The sequence below is a fragment of the Microtus oregoni genome, unplaced genomic scaffold (genome assembly GCF_018167655.1).
Source record: "Microtus oregoni isolate MIOR12 unplaced genomic scaffold, Mior012 000006F_ref0000085, whole genome shotgun sequence".
In the NCBI taxonomy this organism is placed as follows: domain Eukaryota; kingdom Metazoa; phylum Chordata; class Mammalia; order Rodentia; family Cricetidae; genus Microtus; species Microtus oregoni.
Genome location: NW_024543065.1, coordinates 48,759,464 through 48,777,802, shown reverse-complemented (window position 1 = coordinate 48,777,802; position 18,339 = coordinate 48,759,464). Strand labels below are relative to the sequence as shown.

Below are 18,339 nucleotides of genomic sequence, written 5' to 3'. Positions count from 1 at the left end.
AGAATAAAAGAGCCAATCAAAGTCAGGTGACTGGTCAGTACCATTAATTCCACCACTAGGGGATGCTAAGGCAGAAGGATTGCTTTGTTTGAGGTCTGCCTGGGATACATAGGAAACCCTACCTCAAAAATCCTAAAACAAGGCCAGGCAGTGGTGGTGCACACCTTTAATCCCAGTACTCGGGAAGCAGAAACAGGCAGATCTCTGTGAGTTCGAGGCCAGCCTGGTCTACAGAGTGAGTTCTAGGACAGGCTTGAAAGCTACACAGAGAAACCCTGTCTTGAAAAACCAAGAATGACCTAGGACTTTACAGATGGCCCAGCATTTAAGGGCACTGGCTGCTATTCCAGATGATTGGGATTCAATTCTCAGCACCCACATGGTGGCTCACAATGACTCCAGTTCTAGGGGATTTGTTACCTTCTTTTGGCCTCTACAGACACCACACACACACACACACACACACACACACGGCACACAGATATATATGCAGGCAAAACCTGTTTAAAAAGAAAAAACAATCCTAAACCAGGCTTGGTGGCAACACCTTTATCCCAGTATCCAGGAAGCAAAAACAGGAGGATCTCTGCTAGTTCAAGACCAGCCAGGGCTACGTAGAGAGACCCTGTCTCAAAAGAGAGAGAGAGAGAGGAAGACGGAAGGAAGGAAGGAAGGAAGGAAGGAAGGAAGGAAGGAAAAGAAGAATTCTAAAAAGAAAGAGCCAATTATTCTATGGGAAATATTTGGATAGTGAGAGTAGCAGGAAGTCACAGGGGTATATGAACTTTCCAAAAATTGTACATGATCACATCCCCAATGCTGGGGATGAAGCCAACAACCTTTGCATATTAGAATGGCTCTACCACTGAGCCACACCCCAGCCCTCACTGGGGGATTCTGGGCAGGGGTCTACCACTGAGCCACACCCCAGCCCTCACTGGGGGATTCTAGGCAGGGGCTCTACCACTGAGCCACACCCCAGCCCCTCACTGGGGGATTCTGGGCAGGGGTCTACCACTGAGCCACACCCCAGCCCCTCACTGGGGGTTTCTAGGCAGGGGCTCTACCACTGAGCCACACCCCAGCCCCTCACTGGGGGTTTCTAGGCAGGGGCTCTACCACTGATCCATGACCCCAGCCCCTCACTGGGGGATTCTAGGCAGGGGCTCTACCACTGATCCATGACCCCAGCCCCTCACTGGGGGTTTCTGGGCAGGGGTCTACCACTGAGCCACACCCCAGCCCCTCACTGGGGGATTCTAGGCAGGGGCTCTACCACTGGGCCACACACCCAGGCCCTGTACAAGATTTGTAAGTAGAACACAGAGAGAAAATGCACTGATTTTTATAAGCACAGGCTCACTCATTTTCCCAAAGGTAATACATTATTCATTTTACGCAAGAGGCTGTAGTACCACTGTCAGCAAGCCAGGATCAATGGTGATTTTAAACAACAAAATTTTAAGTATAGTGGTGCTTGCCTTTAATTCCATCATTCAGGAGAAAGGCATGTGGATCTCTGAGCTCAAAGTCAGTCAGGCGTACACAGTGAGACCTTGTCTCAAGAATATTTAAAAAAAAATACTATTAGGGGCTGGAGAGATGGCTCAGAGGTTAAGAGCATTGCATGCTCTTCCAAAGGTCCTGAGTTCAATTCCCAGCAACCACATGGTGGCTCATAACCATCTGGCCTGCAGGCATACACACACAGACAGAATATTGTATACATAATAAATAAATATTTTAAAAAAAAAGCAAAATGTTAAAAAAAAATACTATTAGCCGGGCGGTGGTGGCACGTGCCTGTAATCCCAGCACTCGGGAGGCAGAGGCAGGCGAATCTCTGTGAGTTCGAGGCCAGCCTGGTCTACAAAGGGAGTTCCAGGACAGGCTCCAAAGCTACAGAGAAACCCTGTCTCGAAAAACCAAAAAAAAAAAAAAAAAAAAAAACTATAGCTGTGTGGAGATCAGAAGAGAACTTTGTGAAGCTGGTTCTCTCCCGCCTTCACTGGGATCCAGGGACCAAGCTCACATTGTCTGGGACTGGAGTGACAGACGGTTAGGAACCATCCTGTGTAGCTATGCATGGAATCTAGGCCCTCTGGAAGAGCAGCAGCCATCTCTCCAGCCCCAGTTACACGTTTATACATAAGGCAGTGTATATAAAGAATGCCTCGCCTTCATGATTGCATGTGCACCACAGGAGCGCTTGGTACCCATGGAGGTCAGAAGAGGACATCTGATCCCCTAGGGAGGTATGGATGGTTGAGCCTTTCTACCCCTTACAGTTGTGAGCTGCCATGTGGGTGCTGGAGACGGAACCAGTTCTCTTAAGCCCCCTTTGATAGGTATTTTACATAGTATTTGTGTATACACATTGGGATGATGTGTGGCTTGCAGGAATGTGTTCTGTCCTTTCGCCTGGTGGGTCCTAGGGAGGAAACTCAGGTTCCTGTCTTTGCAACAGGTTCCTACACCCTCTAAACCATCTCCCCGGCTACATGATCGCTGGAGTTCAGTGAAGCCTAAACTTGTCTTTGGCATTGAAATGCTCAGTGTGTTTAGTCAAAATATACTTTTAAAATAAATTTATGCATTGGTGTTTTTCCTGCATATATGTCCCGTGAGGGATCCAATTCCCTGGAACTGGGGTGACAGACAGATGTGAGTTGCTAGGATTCATAGTGTGTCACTATGTCTAGCTAAAAATTTATTTTCTTGAGGCAGTGTCATAGTCCAGGCTGGCCTTTAGCTCCTGATTCTTCTTCCTGTGTCCTTTCCCAGGTAAGAACCTGGAACCTGCTTCCCAAATGCTGAGACTGCAGATGAGTGCAGCACACCTGGTACTAGTCAGATTCTTAGAACACCTCATCCCATACACTTGACACCATTTTATTGCTAAAAAAATGTGCTCTGGAGTGACAATATTTATCTTTGGCTTTCCCTCAGGACTTGCGGGAAAGTGCTTGTTGTCATGGAGAGACTTGGGAAGGTCAGAGAACTCACGCACATGCACACACCACACACACACACACACACCTTCGGCCACTACATCACAATGCATTTGTCTTCAAAGGACAGAGAACTCTATGCGGTAGACAGGTAGGCCGGATGGGTGACATGGGTGGCAAAGGAACCAGGATGGGGGGCAGATCTGTGGGCACGTTCATATAAAGCACATACACCCCAGCAAGGAGGCTCCCAATACCCACTGCAGGAAGGAGGAGGGACCCCTAGAGCTCACGGACTGTGTAAACAGTCCATCAGAGTCCACACCAGCCTGTTTCTCCAGCCCTCATTATCCCCACTTCCAATGCGATGCCACCAAAGCATATGAAGTCCTGAAATTCACATGACAGACTCCTTTTCACAGGAGGCGGCGTCCCCAGCGGGTCCCCGGTACTGTTTGAGAAGGGGGTTCCCCTCCTCTGTGGTGAGGGGCAGTGGATTCAGAGGCATTTCATTCTTCACCTGGATCAATTCAGGCTCAGAGCTTGGCGTCTTGGTACAATCCACATAACTTTGAAGCAGGCCTGCCCCAAACGCGTCACCTTCCACATTGAGGATGGTACAGGACCTGTCCCTAAAGGGCACAAGCAATGACAAAGTGAGAGGGAAGGGAGAGGAGGCAGGAGGCCAGGGCCCAGGCGGCCTGTCTTCTTCCACTAGGAAAGCTGTTCTGTGAAACAGGGTCTCTCTACATAGCTGTCCCGGAACTCACTATGTAGACCAGGCTGGCTTCAAATGCAGAGATTCTCCTCCCTCCCTCTGCCTCCTGAGTGCTGGAATTTAAAGGCAGGCACCACCACACCTGACATCCTTATTTTTTGAACACGATCAGTCGGGCAGATTAGCTGGCCGATGAACTCTGTCTCTGTCAGGCCCAGGGTGTACATGGGTGTTAGGGATGCAAATTCAGGGCCTCAGACTTGTGCAGCGCGTACCTCACTCTCTTCCCATTGTACAGATGGGGAAATTGAGACACACGAGGATTAAGATCACAAGGTTATGACAGACTGAGCTCAAGCTGCATGTCCGCCTGTCCTAGGAGTCACGATTGCAAAGTACGATGGCTCATTGCTTTTCTGGGGTTCCTTATGAAACCTCAAAGGTTGGCCAAGCACAGTGGCTCACACATGTATTTCTAGTACCCTGAAGTCTGACGCAGAGGATGATGCAAGATGGTTCAGCAGGTAAAAGTGCTTGTTGTAAGATGGAAGCTTGAGACTGAGCTCCAAAATCCATACAAAAAGTGAACGGAGCAAAACCAACCATATCATGAAACATATCTCATCCCCTATCATGTACACACAATAATACATAAATTATTATCATTATTTTTGTTTTGTTTTTTTGAGACAAGGTTTCTCTTTGCAGCCTTGGCCATCCTGAAACTCCCTTTAGAACAGGCTGGACTTGAACTCAGAGATCCACCTGCCTCTGCCTCCCGAGTACTGGGATTAAAGGTGTGCACCACCACAAGAACATAAGGATTAGGGCCCCCACATGCTCCCTCTAGACCTGCCTCATGTCTTTCTTCCTGTGCTCAGAAGTCCTTATCCTCTTTCCCAGGATACCCCCAGCCCCACCCCGCAAACTCCCAAGGCCCCACTCACACTAGCCAGTCCACGGCCAAGATCAAGGAGATGTCCTTCACAGGGAGACTGACAGCTTCTAAGATGATGGCGAGTGTGAGGACACCCCCTGCAGGGATGCCTGCCGCCCCCACACTGGATGCTGTAGCTGTGACCCTGGGGAGGGAAGAGAAGTGAGAGAGCTGCAGCCGGGATGGGAAGGAGGGGGGCGGGGTTCCCGTCACAGCTCTGCTGCACTCACAAGATGGTGATGATCTTCACGAAGTCAAGGGACACGCCATTCAGCTGAGCAATGAACACCGCGGCCACACATTGGAACAGGGCCGCCCCGTCCATGTTGACCGTGGCGCCGATGGGCAGGATGAACCGGCTGATGTGTTTGGCCACGCCGTTCTTCTCCTCTACACACTTCATCATCAGAGGCAATGTGGCAGAGCTGATGGGGGGTATCAGGGTGAGCCTGGAGGAGCACTGCCGGACCACAAGGGCTAGGCCCACTCCCAAGCTGACGCTGTCACTACAATTCAGCCCCACATCATCGGAAGACCCTGACCACCTGCCCAAACTCCCTTTCCTCCACCATCCGAAGGATCTTCTAGCTCTCCAATGCCCTTCTCTTCCCAAAGCTGGCACCCAGCGTCCTACGAAACAGAGGGATCCTGAACAGTACTTGGAGTATAGCATGCTATGCATGGGAGGACTAAGGTCTCGCATGCACCCTCTAGACCTGTCTTGTCTTTCTGCCTGTGTGCGGAAGGCCACAAACACCCACAAGAAGCTGCATGTAGTGACACAGGTTTGTAACCTCAGCACCTGGGAGGCTGAGGACCAAGTTTCTTTGTGTGTCTGTGGGGTTTTTTTTTTTTTTCCTCCCTCTCTCTGAGACAGGGTCTCTCACTGTGCAGCTGCAGCTGGCCTGGAACTTGCTTTGTAGACCAGCCAGGCTGGCTTCAAATAGAGATGGACCTGCCACTGACTCCCAGGTGGTGGGATTAAACCACCGCCACACCTAGCATGGATTCCAAGTTCGAAAGCAGCCTGGGCTAACGTAGTGAGACCTTGTCTCATAAAAATAAAGAGGGCTGGAATGTAGGTCAGTGGTTAAGCACGTGGCTAGATTCCTCCAGTTAGGGGTCATGGGTGTGGCTCTCTGGGGAAGGCTGATCCCTGGCATGCTCAAGGTCGCGGTTTCAATTCAAAGCACCACAAAAAGAGAAAGGGGTGCTGACTAAGAGTAAAGGTTTTTGCTGCTAAGCATGACACTCCTGAGTTCAACGCCTAGTGTAGGAAAAAGGACCCATTCCTTCAAGTTGTCCTCAGATCTCCACAGATGTACAAATACACATGAGAATAAATGTCTTTGTTGTTTTGGTTTTTTGTTTCAAAAAGGCGGGGGGGCTGCTAAGGAAATGGCTGTAGTTGTACAGACATAAAGATCAGAGTTCAATTCCCCATTTCTATGTAAAACAACAACAACAACAAATCACACAGTACAAATGTCTGTGTAGCACCCCTACGGGAGGTGGGGATCCCAGCAACTTGAAGGCCAGCTAGCTTGAGCACAAGGGAAAATCAAAGCAGATGTTCTCTGATTACACACACCCACACATATGGCACAAGAGACAGAAGAAAAAACGAGAAAAAAGTCTAAGGAGTTCTCTCATTTCTTTCAAGGGCAGTGGAATCCAGGACCCCAAATAGCTGATGAAGGGGTCCGGAGAGGTGGTACAGCAGTTAAGAACATTGGCTGCTCTTCTAGAAGACCGGGGTTCATTTGTCAACATCCACAAGGCAGCTTAGGGCTGTAAGTACAGTCCCAGGGGAATCAAACACCCTCTTCTTGCTTCTGCAGGCACCGTACCCACTGCAGACACACATGCAGGTAAAATGCTGATACACATAAAACACAGATGACCCCAATCACAGTACTTCACAGGTCCAACACTGATACCACTCCCAGGTCCCTCGGTTACAACTGGTAACAGGCCTCACCTAGAAGAGGTCCCAAAAGCTGTGGCCAAAGGAGTCATGATGCCCCACAGAAACCGATAGGGGTTCTTGCGGGTGAAGATGAAGTAGATGAGGGGCAGAACCAGGAGCCCGTGGATGGCATGGCCCAGGAGGCAACACAGGATGTATTTGCCGAGGCGGATGAAGAGTTGGCGGACGTCTTTCATCTCCACAATCTTGCTGGCCACCAGGAACAAGATGCCCACAGGGGCGTACCTGATCATCACAGAGACAGGTTACGGCTGCCGATCACAGGACTCACAGCCAAGTCCTGTGCTCAGCACTTCAGCTGAAGTCTGGAGTAGCCCACGTCTGGCCTGGGGAGACCCAGCTACCTATAGACGTGCCTTTTCCCTTTGAAGGTAGCATGGCTGTGAGATAAAAGCCAGGGTGTGCTCCCACACCTCCCAGAGCAGCGACCTTGGACGTAGACCTGACAATGAATGAAGTACTCAGCACTCTGAGTCATTTTCTTTCTGGGTTTGCTTGTTAAAGCAGCTGTTGCCAGAAACACATTCAAAGAACAGAAAAGAAAAGGGCCTGACTGGGTGACGCTAACCCCCAGGTCTGTGTCATTTGCCACATGCCCCGAGCTTTTGATCCTGGCTGACTGACAGCCCGCTAGGGAGTTCCTATTACAAGTATGTCAGTCACAGCTAGTAGAGCTAACACTGAACATGCGTATAAAACGGACTACAAAGCTGTCATCCCACTTAGGTATTAATTAAGTTATAAGAATCAAAACAACAAGGCCAGGGGTTGGAGAAGATGGCTCAGCAGTTAAGAACACTGGCTGCTTTTCCACAGGATTCAGGTTCGGTTTCCAGAACCCACATGGTGGCTCATAACGGTCTAGAATTCCAGTTCCAAGGGATCTGGTGTTCTCTTCTGACTTCCACAGGATCCAAATTCACATGGTGCACAGATATATATGCAGGCCAAACAGACACACACATAAAATTCTTAAAAAAAAAAAAAAAAGTTCAAGGACACAAAACCCTATCTCAAAAATTAAAGAGGGCTGACAGGTGTGGCTCAGTGGTAGAGCCCCTGCCTAGAATCCCCCAGTGAGGGGCTGGGGTGTGGCTCAGTGGTAGAGCCCCTGCCTAGAATCCCCCAGTGAGGGGCTGGGGTGTGGCTCAGTGGTAGAGCCCCTGCCTAGAATTCCCCAGTGAGGGGCTGGGGTGTGGCTCAGTGATAGCTCAAAGTCCTGTTTTTAGTCTTCACCACAAAATAAAACAAACACCAAGCAGACAAGGTAATACTACTAACTTACAGAATTGCTACAGGATGAAGTGAGACACTTGCTGGAACGTATTTGTACACACACTTCTGGTTCAACAACCATCCCCGTCTCCTACAGCAAAGACCCCAAGGTACACCTGCTGCTGGCTAGGCTTCCCAATACCCTCCTGCCTCGCTGCCAAGGTTGACTGTTTTCTCAGTGCTTTTTCCATTACACAAAGAAAGACACCAGTCCCCAGTCACCTGTGCAACTATGGAGGGCCAGTTGGCCAAGTCCTAGCCACTCAGACTTGCCCAGAAATTTTATAAGCGCAAATGCTTAAATAAATATTTGCCATTGTTTACTCTGAGCATGGGACAGACCAGCCACTGTCCTAAGAACAGTGCATGTATTGACTCTTTGGTGACCTCTGAAGCAGCTGTCACAGGCCCCACTGTCTACAGAGAAAAAACCGGGGCACAGGGAAGTTCTAACAAGATAGAGCACACAGCCGGGAACGGGCAGCAGCAGCAGCGCAGGAAACCAAGCTATCTTAGAAGCTGTCCTCACCCACATCATCTCTTCGCTACTCCAGCGCAGTCATCTTACTGATCAATACATACTAGGATTGTGGACTTGGCTCAGCAGTAGAGCCCAGAACCCCCTCCCCAGCGAAGGGCTGGGGGTGTAGCTCAGTCAAGTGCTGGAATTAAAAGTGTGCAGCACCTCTGCCCAGCTTGTTTTGCTTTTTAAGATATTGTCTCTCTGGTTTGCTTGTCTGCTCTGGTACTGGCTATGTAGAACAGGCTGGCCTTAAACCCACAAAGATCCATTTGCTTGCCTCTGCCTTCTGAGTACTGAGATTAAAGGCATGTACCACCATGCCTGGCTAAAATTTTTCTTTTTTTATATTATGTGTATGAGTGTTTTACCTGAAGGTATTCCATTCATCATGCACATAGCTGGTACCCTAAAATACCATTAGAGGGGGTCTGATCCCCTGGAGGTGGAGTTACAAATGGTTGTGAGCCACCAAGTGCGTGCTGGAAATCAAACTTGGGTCCTCTGGAAGAGCAATGAGTGTTCTTAATCCCTAAGCCATCTCTCCAGCCACAGGAAAGTTACTTTTCTTAAAGATTCATTTTTATGTGTAAGGAGGTTTCGCTTGTATGTATGTCTGAGCACCACATGGATATAGTGACCATGCAGGCCAGAGGGGGACAAAGGATCCCCTGGAATTAGAGTCAGAGATGTTCACAAGCCACCCTGTGGATTCTGGTTGCTTGAACCCCATCTTCTGGAAGAGCTGCCAGCCCTTCACCACTGAGCACTCTCCCCAGTCCCAGAAAACGTCTGTTTTATGGGTTTAGTTTTGTTTTAGTTTTTGGAGACAGGGTTTCTCTGTATAACAGTCCTGGCTGTCCTGGAACTTGCTTTGTAGACCAGGCTGGCCTCAAACTCAGAGATCAACCTGTCTCTGCCTCCAGAGTGTGTCTAGGTAGTTTTTCTGTTTGTTCGTTTTTTTTTTTAAATATCTGCTTTTTTATTTTTAAATATTTATTTATTTATTATGTATACAATATTCTGTCTGTATGTATGCCTGCAGGTCAGAAGAGGGCACCAGACCCCATTACAGATGGTTGTGAGCCACCATGTGGTTGCTGGGAATTGAACTCAGGACCTTTGGAAGAGCAGGCAATGCTCTTAACCTCTGAGCCGTCTCTTCAGCCTGTTGATTTTTTTTTTTTAAGTAGCCATCTTGTCTTTTCTCTCAATTTCTGATCTTTAGATCCAGGCCAGGTGGGCAGAGTCAATGTGAGACCAGATGGACTAGGCGGGAAACCAGAGGCATCTGCGTGTGGTTTTTGCTTTCATTTCCTGAAGTCATTTAACGAAAACCAAAGTGCAGCCCTCCCATCAGTGGGTGCTCACTAGTTAGGAGCCCGGCACAGGGGATGGGATGCAGGTGCTCTTGGCAGCTGTAGACAAGCTGAGCGAGACCATGGCCCCCAATCAACCTCTTTTCCTATGTTTCTATGATTCACCTACACTCTATGGCAACAGGGTAAGGCAGGCACTCTTTCAGAGACTTAATTCAAAAGGAGCCATGTTATTACATGGGAGGCTATGGTATATGAGTTTGGCTCTCTTCTATCACCTTTTAGTAAGATCAAGAAGGCAAATGTATCAATCCTAGCAGTCATGAAATACAGGATGGTCACCATTTTATAGATGGATAAACTGAGGCACATTGGGAGGCTCCCCAGATCATACAACAGACATGTTCACCCCTTGTGCCCACCACCTACCACATAATCCAGGAGACCAGGACCATGGTGGCATCATTGAAGGAGTTGAAGACACGAATGAGCAGTTCACCATCAGGCCCCAGCTTCCTCAGGGCCACACCAAAGATGATAGCGAACACCACCAGGCCCAAGATGTTCATGCTCTCTACCTCACATCCCAGCTGTGGGAAAGGAACAGAGAGCATTAACAATCTACACAGCCACTTGTCCTAGGCCCTGCCAAGATCACCCAGAGGGGGTGGGGCTGGAACTAACCAGCCCTAGTTATTTTTTATCAGCTTTACACAAGCTGGACTCATCTGGGAACCCCAGTTGAGACAAAGCCTCTATCAGACTGGCCTGTAGGCCAATCTGTACAGCATTTTCTTGATTAATAATTGATGTGGGAGGGACCAGCTCAATGGTAGGTGCTGCCACCCCTGGGCATGTGATTCTGGATTTCATAAGAAAGTAGGCTGAGCAAGCCATGGGAGCAAGTCAGTAAGCAGCATTTCTCCTCGGTCCCTGCTTCCGTTCCGCCTCCAGGTCCTGCCCTGAGTCCCCTCATGATGGACTGTATAGAGCTAAGGGAAAACAAACCCTTTCCTTCCCACGTTGCTTTTGGTCACGATGTTTCTCACAATAGAAAGCAAATTAAAAGGGTACTCAAGCAAGACTGGAACTGAGAGGAGGTGCCAGCCAGGAGTAGATGGGGCTGGGATGGAATTTAGATCCCAGTAATCAGATCATAAGGCAGATGTCTTGCAAACACCACTAACTCCAGTCCCAAGGGATCAACTCCTTCTGTGAACCTCTGTGCTTGAAAACACACACCAATCAGTCTTTAAAATAAAATGGGGATATCCCAATAGCTCAGTGCACCAGACCTGACTCCAGGAAGAAGCTACATGGTGGAAGGAAGAACCAACTCCCACAAGTTGTCCTCTGACCTCCACATGAGCACCCTGGCATGTGCCCCCTCACACATACACACACGCACAATTTTTAAAAGCAATAAAAGGTTCTGGAAAGGACCTAGAAATGAGTGTAAATTGAGCACTCAGAAAACAAGAAGAAATCTACCCACTCTGGCCAACAGGAAATGAACTAGGCAGACGAAGTTTCAAGATGAAGCTGAGGAGGCGGAGAAAGTCAACGTTCTAGAGGGAAGGGGGACATGAGCACTGGGGATTCTGGGTGATGGAGAGGGTAAGATTGGCACTGTGGACAGGTGGAAGGGAGGATGGGATCAGGTAGGGGAAGAGTGAGGAGCTGGGGGTGGGGCTCTGCTGGGGGACTGCCTAGCAATCGGGGAACAACCTCAGTAGATATAGGACTACGGAATTTCATAGGGTCTCTTATAATCCAAGCTGGCCTCTGAATTCCATATGTATAAAAGAGATAACCCTGAACTTTTGACCCTCCTGCCCCCACATCCCTAATGTGGAATCACAGGTAGGCACCACCACTCCTGGTTTACATGGCGCTAGGGACCAAACCCAGGACTGGTCACATTCACACTAAACAAACGCTCCACCCACTGAGCTATATCCCCAGCTCCAAGGAAAGCAGACTTTAAATCAAATTTCACACTATGCTTTTTTTTGGAGCGGGGGACCTCAAAGCAGCAAAGTGTGGGAGGCAGAATGGAAAGACACAATACAATGGGCCTGTGGTGTGGCCTCCTCAGTCCTTGCCCCGCTCACCTGGATCATGGTTGCGTTGATCTCTCTTTTTGTACAGGGTACGGCTTGCTGTAGACAGGGATGGAAAGATCAGTGCCATGTAAGGGTCAGCATGGCTCCCCAGTCCCGTGCTGGGGACAGCAATGACTTTCCCTGCTCACCTGGACCATGGCTTCGTAGATCTTGCTTTGTATACAGGGGGCATCTTGCTGTAGACAAAGTTGGAAGAATTAGTGCCAGGTCAAGTGTCAGTATGGCTCCCAGGTACCATACTGGGAACAGCAATGCCCAATAGCTGCTCCACCAGCCCCTCTTTTGAGAGACTCTCTTGTAGCCCATGCTGGCCTAGAACTCCCTATGCAGCCAAGGATGACTCAGGTGTGTGCCACCATGGCTTATGCAGGGCTGGCGAATGAAACCCGGGGCTTCGCTCACACATACCAGGCAGACAATCTACCGAAGGAACCACACCCCAGTCTCAAGGAATGCAGATTCACAAGACAGAGGGCAAGGAGGGTGGCAAAACTGAAAAGCTACCCTGGACCCGTGGCAAGGCTCTATAGGACCCCGACCCTTCGGCTCACCTGGATTGCAGATGTGTTAGTGGTTACGTACGAGGTAGCATACTGCAGATGGGGCGGGAAAAAAAAAACACTGTCAATTGTCACCAAAGCTGCTACACACCATCCTGGGAACAAAGCCACAAACTGGGTGCAAGCATCCCTTGTTCCTCTTTTCAAAGACAGGGTATCTTGTGATCCAGGCTGATCCCTAACTCCCAAGGATAACCCTGAGCTCCTGACTCCTCCCCACCCACTTCCCAAGTACTGGGATTATTGGTAAGGGCTGTCCTGCCCAGTTTCATTTATTAAGACATTGTCTCCTTGTGTAGTCTGAACTCTCTATCCTCTCCCTTACCTCAGCCTCCCGGAGCTAGTATTACAGCCTCCACCAAGCCTCTCCCACATTCCCACTTCTTTCTTTTTAAAATTTAATTTAGTGTGTGTGTGTGTGTGTGTGTGTGTACCCAACATGTGCATGTTCCCCATTGCCCCCCAACCCAGTGTGTTTGGAGGGCAGAGGACAACTGTGTTCCGGGAATCAAACCCAGGTTCTCAGGCGCCCACAGCAAGCCCTTCCTGTCTGCTTTCTGTTCTACCTGCTGTCTAGCCAGCAAACCGCCCCCATCTCATTGGGTGAGTCTCGGTGGCAACCCCAAAGCCCCGTTTTCCTTTTCTCCCCCCCATTCCCAGTCCCTTAGTACACCCCAGAGGACTCACTGAGCGGAATGCAGCAGACACCAGATTGGAGGGGAAAATATTCCTGTAGAAATAGACGTTGTTGTTAGGTACTGTCGTGGGAGGGTGGGGAGGGGGCAGGCAGGAGAGGGACAGGAATCTCTTGGTCTTGATTGTTTAAGGAAGTGTCCATGTAGCCCTGGCTGGCCTCAAACTTAATATGCACCTGAAGGTGACCTTAAACTTCTGATTCTCCTGTATCTACCTCCAAAGTACTAGGATTACAATAAAGATTCTTTCTAACACACACCCCCACCCTGTGTACAATTTTTTTTTTCTAGATAATATCTTACCGTGTAACCATGGCTGGCCTTGAACTCACAGAGATCCACTTCCCTCTGCCATTGCACTGGGATAAAAGGTGTGGGCCACCTTGCCAGGCCATAAACATTTATTTACTGGGGGGAGGCGCACGTGTGCCCCCCTGCTCTTATGTGCACAGGCGTCAGTTTTCTCCATCTGTTGTGTGGGTCTCAGAGATCAAACCCAGGTCATCAGGCTTGGCAACAAAAGTACCCTGAGCCCCTGAGTCACACACTCCCCACATCCTTTTAATAGAGATGGAAACCAAGGACCTTTGAATTCCCTACCACTGAACTACATTCTCAGCCTTCATTTTATTTTTTGAGACAGAGTCTTGCTTAGTTATCCAAACTGGCCTTAAATCGTGTAAGCCCAGACTGACTCAGACCTGTGATAGTTCAGCCTAGAGCAGCTGAAGGGATAGCTGAAGGGATAACTGAGTCCAGCACCACCAACCAACCACCAGGATGTGGGAGTCTCAACTAGCCTCTTCTGGCCCCAGGAAGCTGGTGTTTCAGAACCAAGGGATTGTGGCTTAGAAATAAAATTAAAAAACAAAAAAACAAAACCTGGGCTTTTGAGAGAGAGGCAGGCAAAGGCAGGGTAACACCAGGCCTCAGCTCCACCCCCTAAAATCATTTAACCAGACGGGAGTCTTGCATCAGCTACTTCCTGGAGGGCTGAGGACCGGGCAATCCCTAGGGGGCAGGCTGGTGGGTCGGAGTCGTGGCAGTGAGAGGTTAAGATCTGGTGACAAGGGATGGTTGTTCCGGTCATGAATATGCATCTGTCCTTGCATGGCCACTTGTGTGTGGCGGGTGTTTGCCATATGCCCGGCGGCACAGCTACTGTTTTACATCACCAACTCCTTTTGAACTGAAGGGGACGGCAGGTGTGTTGTGCAGGCATGGGGATTGCTGCTGAGAGAAGGCTACACAGGGTGACCCCTTCTCAAAACCCATAAACACACACACACCAAAAACAAAAACAAACAAACAACAACAACAAAAAAAAAGGGAAATATTGAGGCACAGAAAGGCAAGAAACATGCCCAAGGAAGTGATAGGTGGGATTCTTGTTTGTCCCTTTTTTGGTGGGGATGGTGAGAGAGAATCTATCATAGCCCAGGGCGGCCTATAACTCCTGGTTCTCTTGCCTCCACCTCACCAGTGTTGGGTCTTAAGAGGCGTGGGTCACCACGTCTGGCTTGACCTGCCCTTTAGAACATGGGCTTAAAGCTTTTACGTGGCTAGTGACATCATGGAAAGTGGCTCCAAACTGGGCTGTAAGTGATGGTGCACAGTTTTTAATCCCAGCACTCCAGAGACAGAGGCAGGCAGATCTCTGAGTTTGAGGCCACCTGGTCTACAGAGTGAGTTCCAGGACAGCCAGGGCCACGCAGAAGAGAAACAACAAAGCGGCACGTGGCAGCTCACCACCACCTGTAACTACAGTCCCAGGGAATCCAGTAACCACGCTCATGTGGTGCACAGCACACACACCGGCAGGCCATTCATACACATAAAATAATAATAAAAATGTGGAGTGCCTAGTCCCCTGTATGTGTGCTTCTGTGTGCCCCTGTTTACCTGTATGCCAGCTGGTCGTGAGGTGTTCTTGGCTAAGACTGAGGGTGACCAGCCAGCCAAGCGTCCAGCTGCTTTGAGCTTGGGAGGGAGGGAAAGGCTCCGTTCATAACAAACAGCCTGAAGGTGGGTGTGCCTGCTCGCCACCAGGGCAGGGCCCAGGAACCAGCTAATCTCCACCAGCCAGGAGGCACACGAAATATGGACAAGCAGAGCCCAGTCCTCCATCTCAGCCCCTACTCCCTACTCTGACCCAGAAATAGAGGATGCTCTGTTTTCTGACTCACTTTTTCCCCCCGCCCCTCAGCTTTTCCTTCCAGGAAGTCCCCAATCTGAAGACACTGAATCAGAGGGCCTCATGAGGAGGCCACGTGGACCCGGAATCTAGAGTCCTCCGAAGTGGGGAGGACCCTGGAGGGATAAGAATCACTCCCCACGTTGGGGGAGGCACTGAAGGAGCGTGCAGGAGGAAGTGAGATGGTAAAGGCAGAAAGGCCGCAGCGGAAGGCTGGCTGGCTGCCAGGGGTTAGAGTGAGCAAGCTGTGTCTGGGTGACGTGGGAGGACACTTATCTGGAAATCAGGAAGCCCCTGACACCCACATTGGACGTCCTGACAGAGAAGTACAAAGGTCTCATACCTTGGGTCCAAATCTTTGTCCAGGAGCCCCATCTCTACGCCCTTCACCACCCAAACGCCCCCTCCCAATAGTCTGCACAGTTGTTCTTTAGTGGAGCAGCAGACCTTCATTCTTTAGGAGGGGGCTTGGCTCTGGCTCTTTTCCTTAGACCTTGTATCTCTCTAGACACCACCCCTCACCGTGCAAGGCGAGGAAGGAGGCTGAGGCAGGACTGCTGGGAGAGCAGCCTGAGCTACGTAGCAGACTTTGTTTCAGTAAGCAAAATGAAGCCCTGTTATCCCAGTCACTTGGGAGGTGGAGACAGAAGATTAGGAGTTCAAGGCAATGTTTGGATGTACGAGGCCGTGTTTGGATGTGCGAGACCCTGTAACCTGTCTCCAAAAACAACAAAACTAGGAAGGGTTACTCTTTTTTCTTCCTCTAAAAGTCCTCCAAGTCTAGACCTGCCCCCAAATTTAGGTAACTTCCGTAAAGGGTCCTGTTAACATTACCTTGGGTTTTCCTAGATCCTAGAAGGCGTGTCCCACTCTGGAGGAATCTAAAGTCCCACCATTAGTGGTGGCACGCACGCGTGATCCCTGCACTCGAGAGGGCAGAGCAGGAAGACTGCCGTGAGTTCAGGGTCATCCTGAGCAACAGAGACTCAGAAAAGAGTCCTTCCTCCCTCGTACCACCGTTGTCACTAGCACCGGGCCCTTCCCACCCCAATCCCCTGCGGGAACACACCTCACGAGATCCAAGAAGGAATCCAGCACCTCCTTGGTGGGTCCACTGTGGACACCGGTGTCTCCGACTGAGCCGTTGATAGCTGTAAAGGAGGCGCCCGGCTTCAGCACCAAAGCCAAGGCCACGCCGAGCCCAGACGCGAGCAGTGTGGTAACCAGGAAAAAGAGCAGCGCCCAGGCGCCCACACGGCCGAGCGCGCTAGGGTCCAGGCTGGCCGCACCTCCGATCAGGCTGCACACCACGAGCGGCAGGATGATCATCTTCAGCAGACGCAGCAGCAGTTCTCCAGGGAAGGCGAAGGCGGTCAAGCGCGCCGGGCCCAGCGCTTCAGCACCGCCGGCCGCCAAGACCCCCAGCCCTATCACCACGCCGGCCACCACCGCCGCCACCGTGAGCAACACCAGCAGGTTGGCGCGAAGGCAGCGGCGCACCTGGTCCCAGGAACCGCAGCAACCACCTGCTTTCGCACCTTGGTCCTCTCTGGAGCCCAGCACCGCACCGTTCGCGGTGGGATCCACCGCCATGACCCCTTTGGGGTCGGCCTTGGGGGGATCCACCGCCATGCTGAGCCGCAACTGGGGTTCCTTACGCGCCTAGAGACTAGGAGCAATGTTTTCGGGACGGAGAGTCGAGGCTGGAACTTTGCAGGGGTCCTTGAAGTTGTGTGTCCACAGGCTCTCGGAGGCTGGCGTATCCTAATCTCTCTGGGCTGTGCGCCGAGACGCCTTTACTTTTCCTGGTGATGTCGGATCCCCGAAAACTGGGAGCTAAGAGTGTCTGGGTTGGTTTTCTTTTTTCTTTTTTTTTCTTTTGGTGTGGTGGCGGGGAGGAGAGGCAACTCTTCAGACCAGGACGTGGGGATCTTCGACTCCGGGAAAGGCTTGAGGCCGCCCAAGTGGCCGAGGTCTTAAAGAAACTCAGTCCAGGTGGCGGAGATCCGGATGCCTGACTCCGGTAGACCGAGATCCGGGATCCCACGGCTAGGGCGCCTGGTTCTCGGTCCCTGCGGTGCGTACTGGAGTCCTAGGAGGAGTAGACTGAGGGTCACGGGTCCTGGAGAGGAAATCAAATTCTCAAATGCAAATAGGCAGCGGCCGGAGGATGTGGAAAGTGGCGCCAAAAAGCGTAGAAAACACCTCCCAGGCCGCGCCGCGTGGCTCTGAGGCTGCTGGACGGAAGCGATTAGGATTAAAGACGGAGGGCGGGGCTTGAGAAGGCGGAGGCCAGTCCTCGAGCGCTGATTGGTTATGGAGCGTTCGGCGCCAGGTGGTAAGCGAGGGACTGGACCAAGATCAAAGAGGGGCTGGTCACCCAATCAAGGCTGAATAACAATGCCTAGAAGGGGTGGGGCAGGAGAGGGGGCGTGGCCAGAGAGGATGCGAAGGCGTTCAGAAGGGGCGGGTCGTTGGGAAATTATACCAACCCACACCCACTCACATGCATCTCCTGCTAAAGAACTCTTATCTGTGGACTGTAGTGGATAAAACAGTCGGACCTCTTGAAATGGCAGGTACCTAGACATTGAAAGGTTAGTTTTCTTTTTTGCAGTTTTTGGTTTTGTTTTATTTTTCAGACAGGCTTTCACGTTGCCCAGGCTGACCTTGAAGTGTTCTTGCCTCAACCTCTCAAATCCTGGGATTACGGGCCTGGACACTCCTCTCCATTTAAAAAGTACTTTAGAGGGGCTGGAGAGATGGCTCAGCGGTTAAGAGCACTGCCTGCTCTTCCAAAGGTCCTGAGTTCAATTCCCAGCAACCACATGGTGGCTCACAACCATCTGTAATGGGGTCTGGTGCCCTCTTCTGGCCTGCAGGCATACACACAAACTGAATATTGTATACATAATAAGTAAATAATTTTTTTTTAAAAAAAAGTACTGAATAAAAAAGGGCCGAGTGTCACACTCCTTTAATCCCAGCAATCAGGGAGGCAGAGGCAGGCAAATCTCTGTGAGTTCAAGGTCAGCCTTGTCTACAGAGCCAGTT

The 18,339-nt window shown here is 50.5% G+C and overlaps 1 protein-coding gene across 1 annotated transcript; it reads right to left on the bottom strand.

Annotated features, from left to right (window-relative positions):
* Positions 1–2,339: 2,339 nt before the first annotated feature.
* On the bottom strand, positions 2,340–17,538 carry Slc1a5 (solute carrier family 1 member 5). The gene is made up of 10 exons (XM_041654365.1): positions 16,355–17,538; positions 13,084–13,126; positions 12,388–12,429; positions 11,965–12,012; positions 11,825–11,872; positions 10,140–10,300; positions 6,588–6,821; positions 4,837–5,031; positions 4,617–4,751; positions 2,340–3,583 (listed from the first exon to the last, which is right to left on the bottom strand). The coding sequence occupies exons 1-10, from the start codon at positions 16,915–16,917 to the stop codon at positions 3,349–3,351; spliced, it is 1,704 nt and encodes a 567-aa protein (XP_041510299.1). The 5' UTR covers positions 16,918–17,538; the 3' UTR covers positions 2,340–3,348.
* Positions 17,539–18,339: the final 801 nt, after the last annotated feature.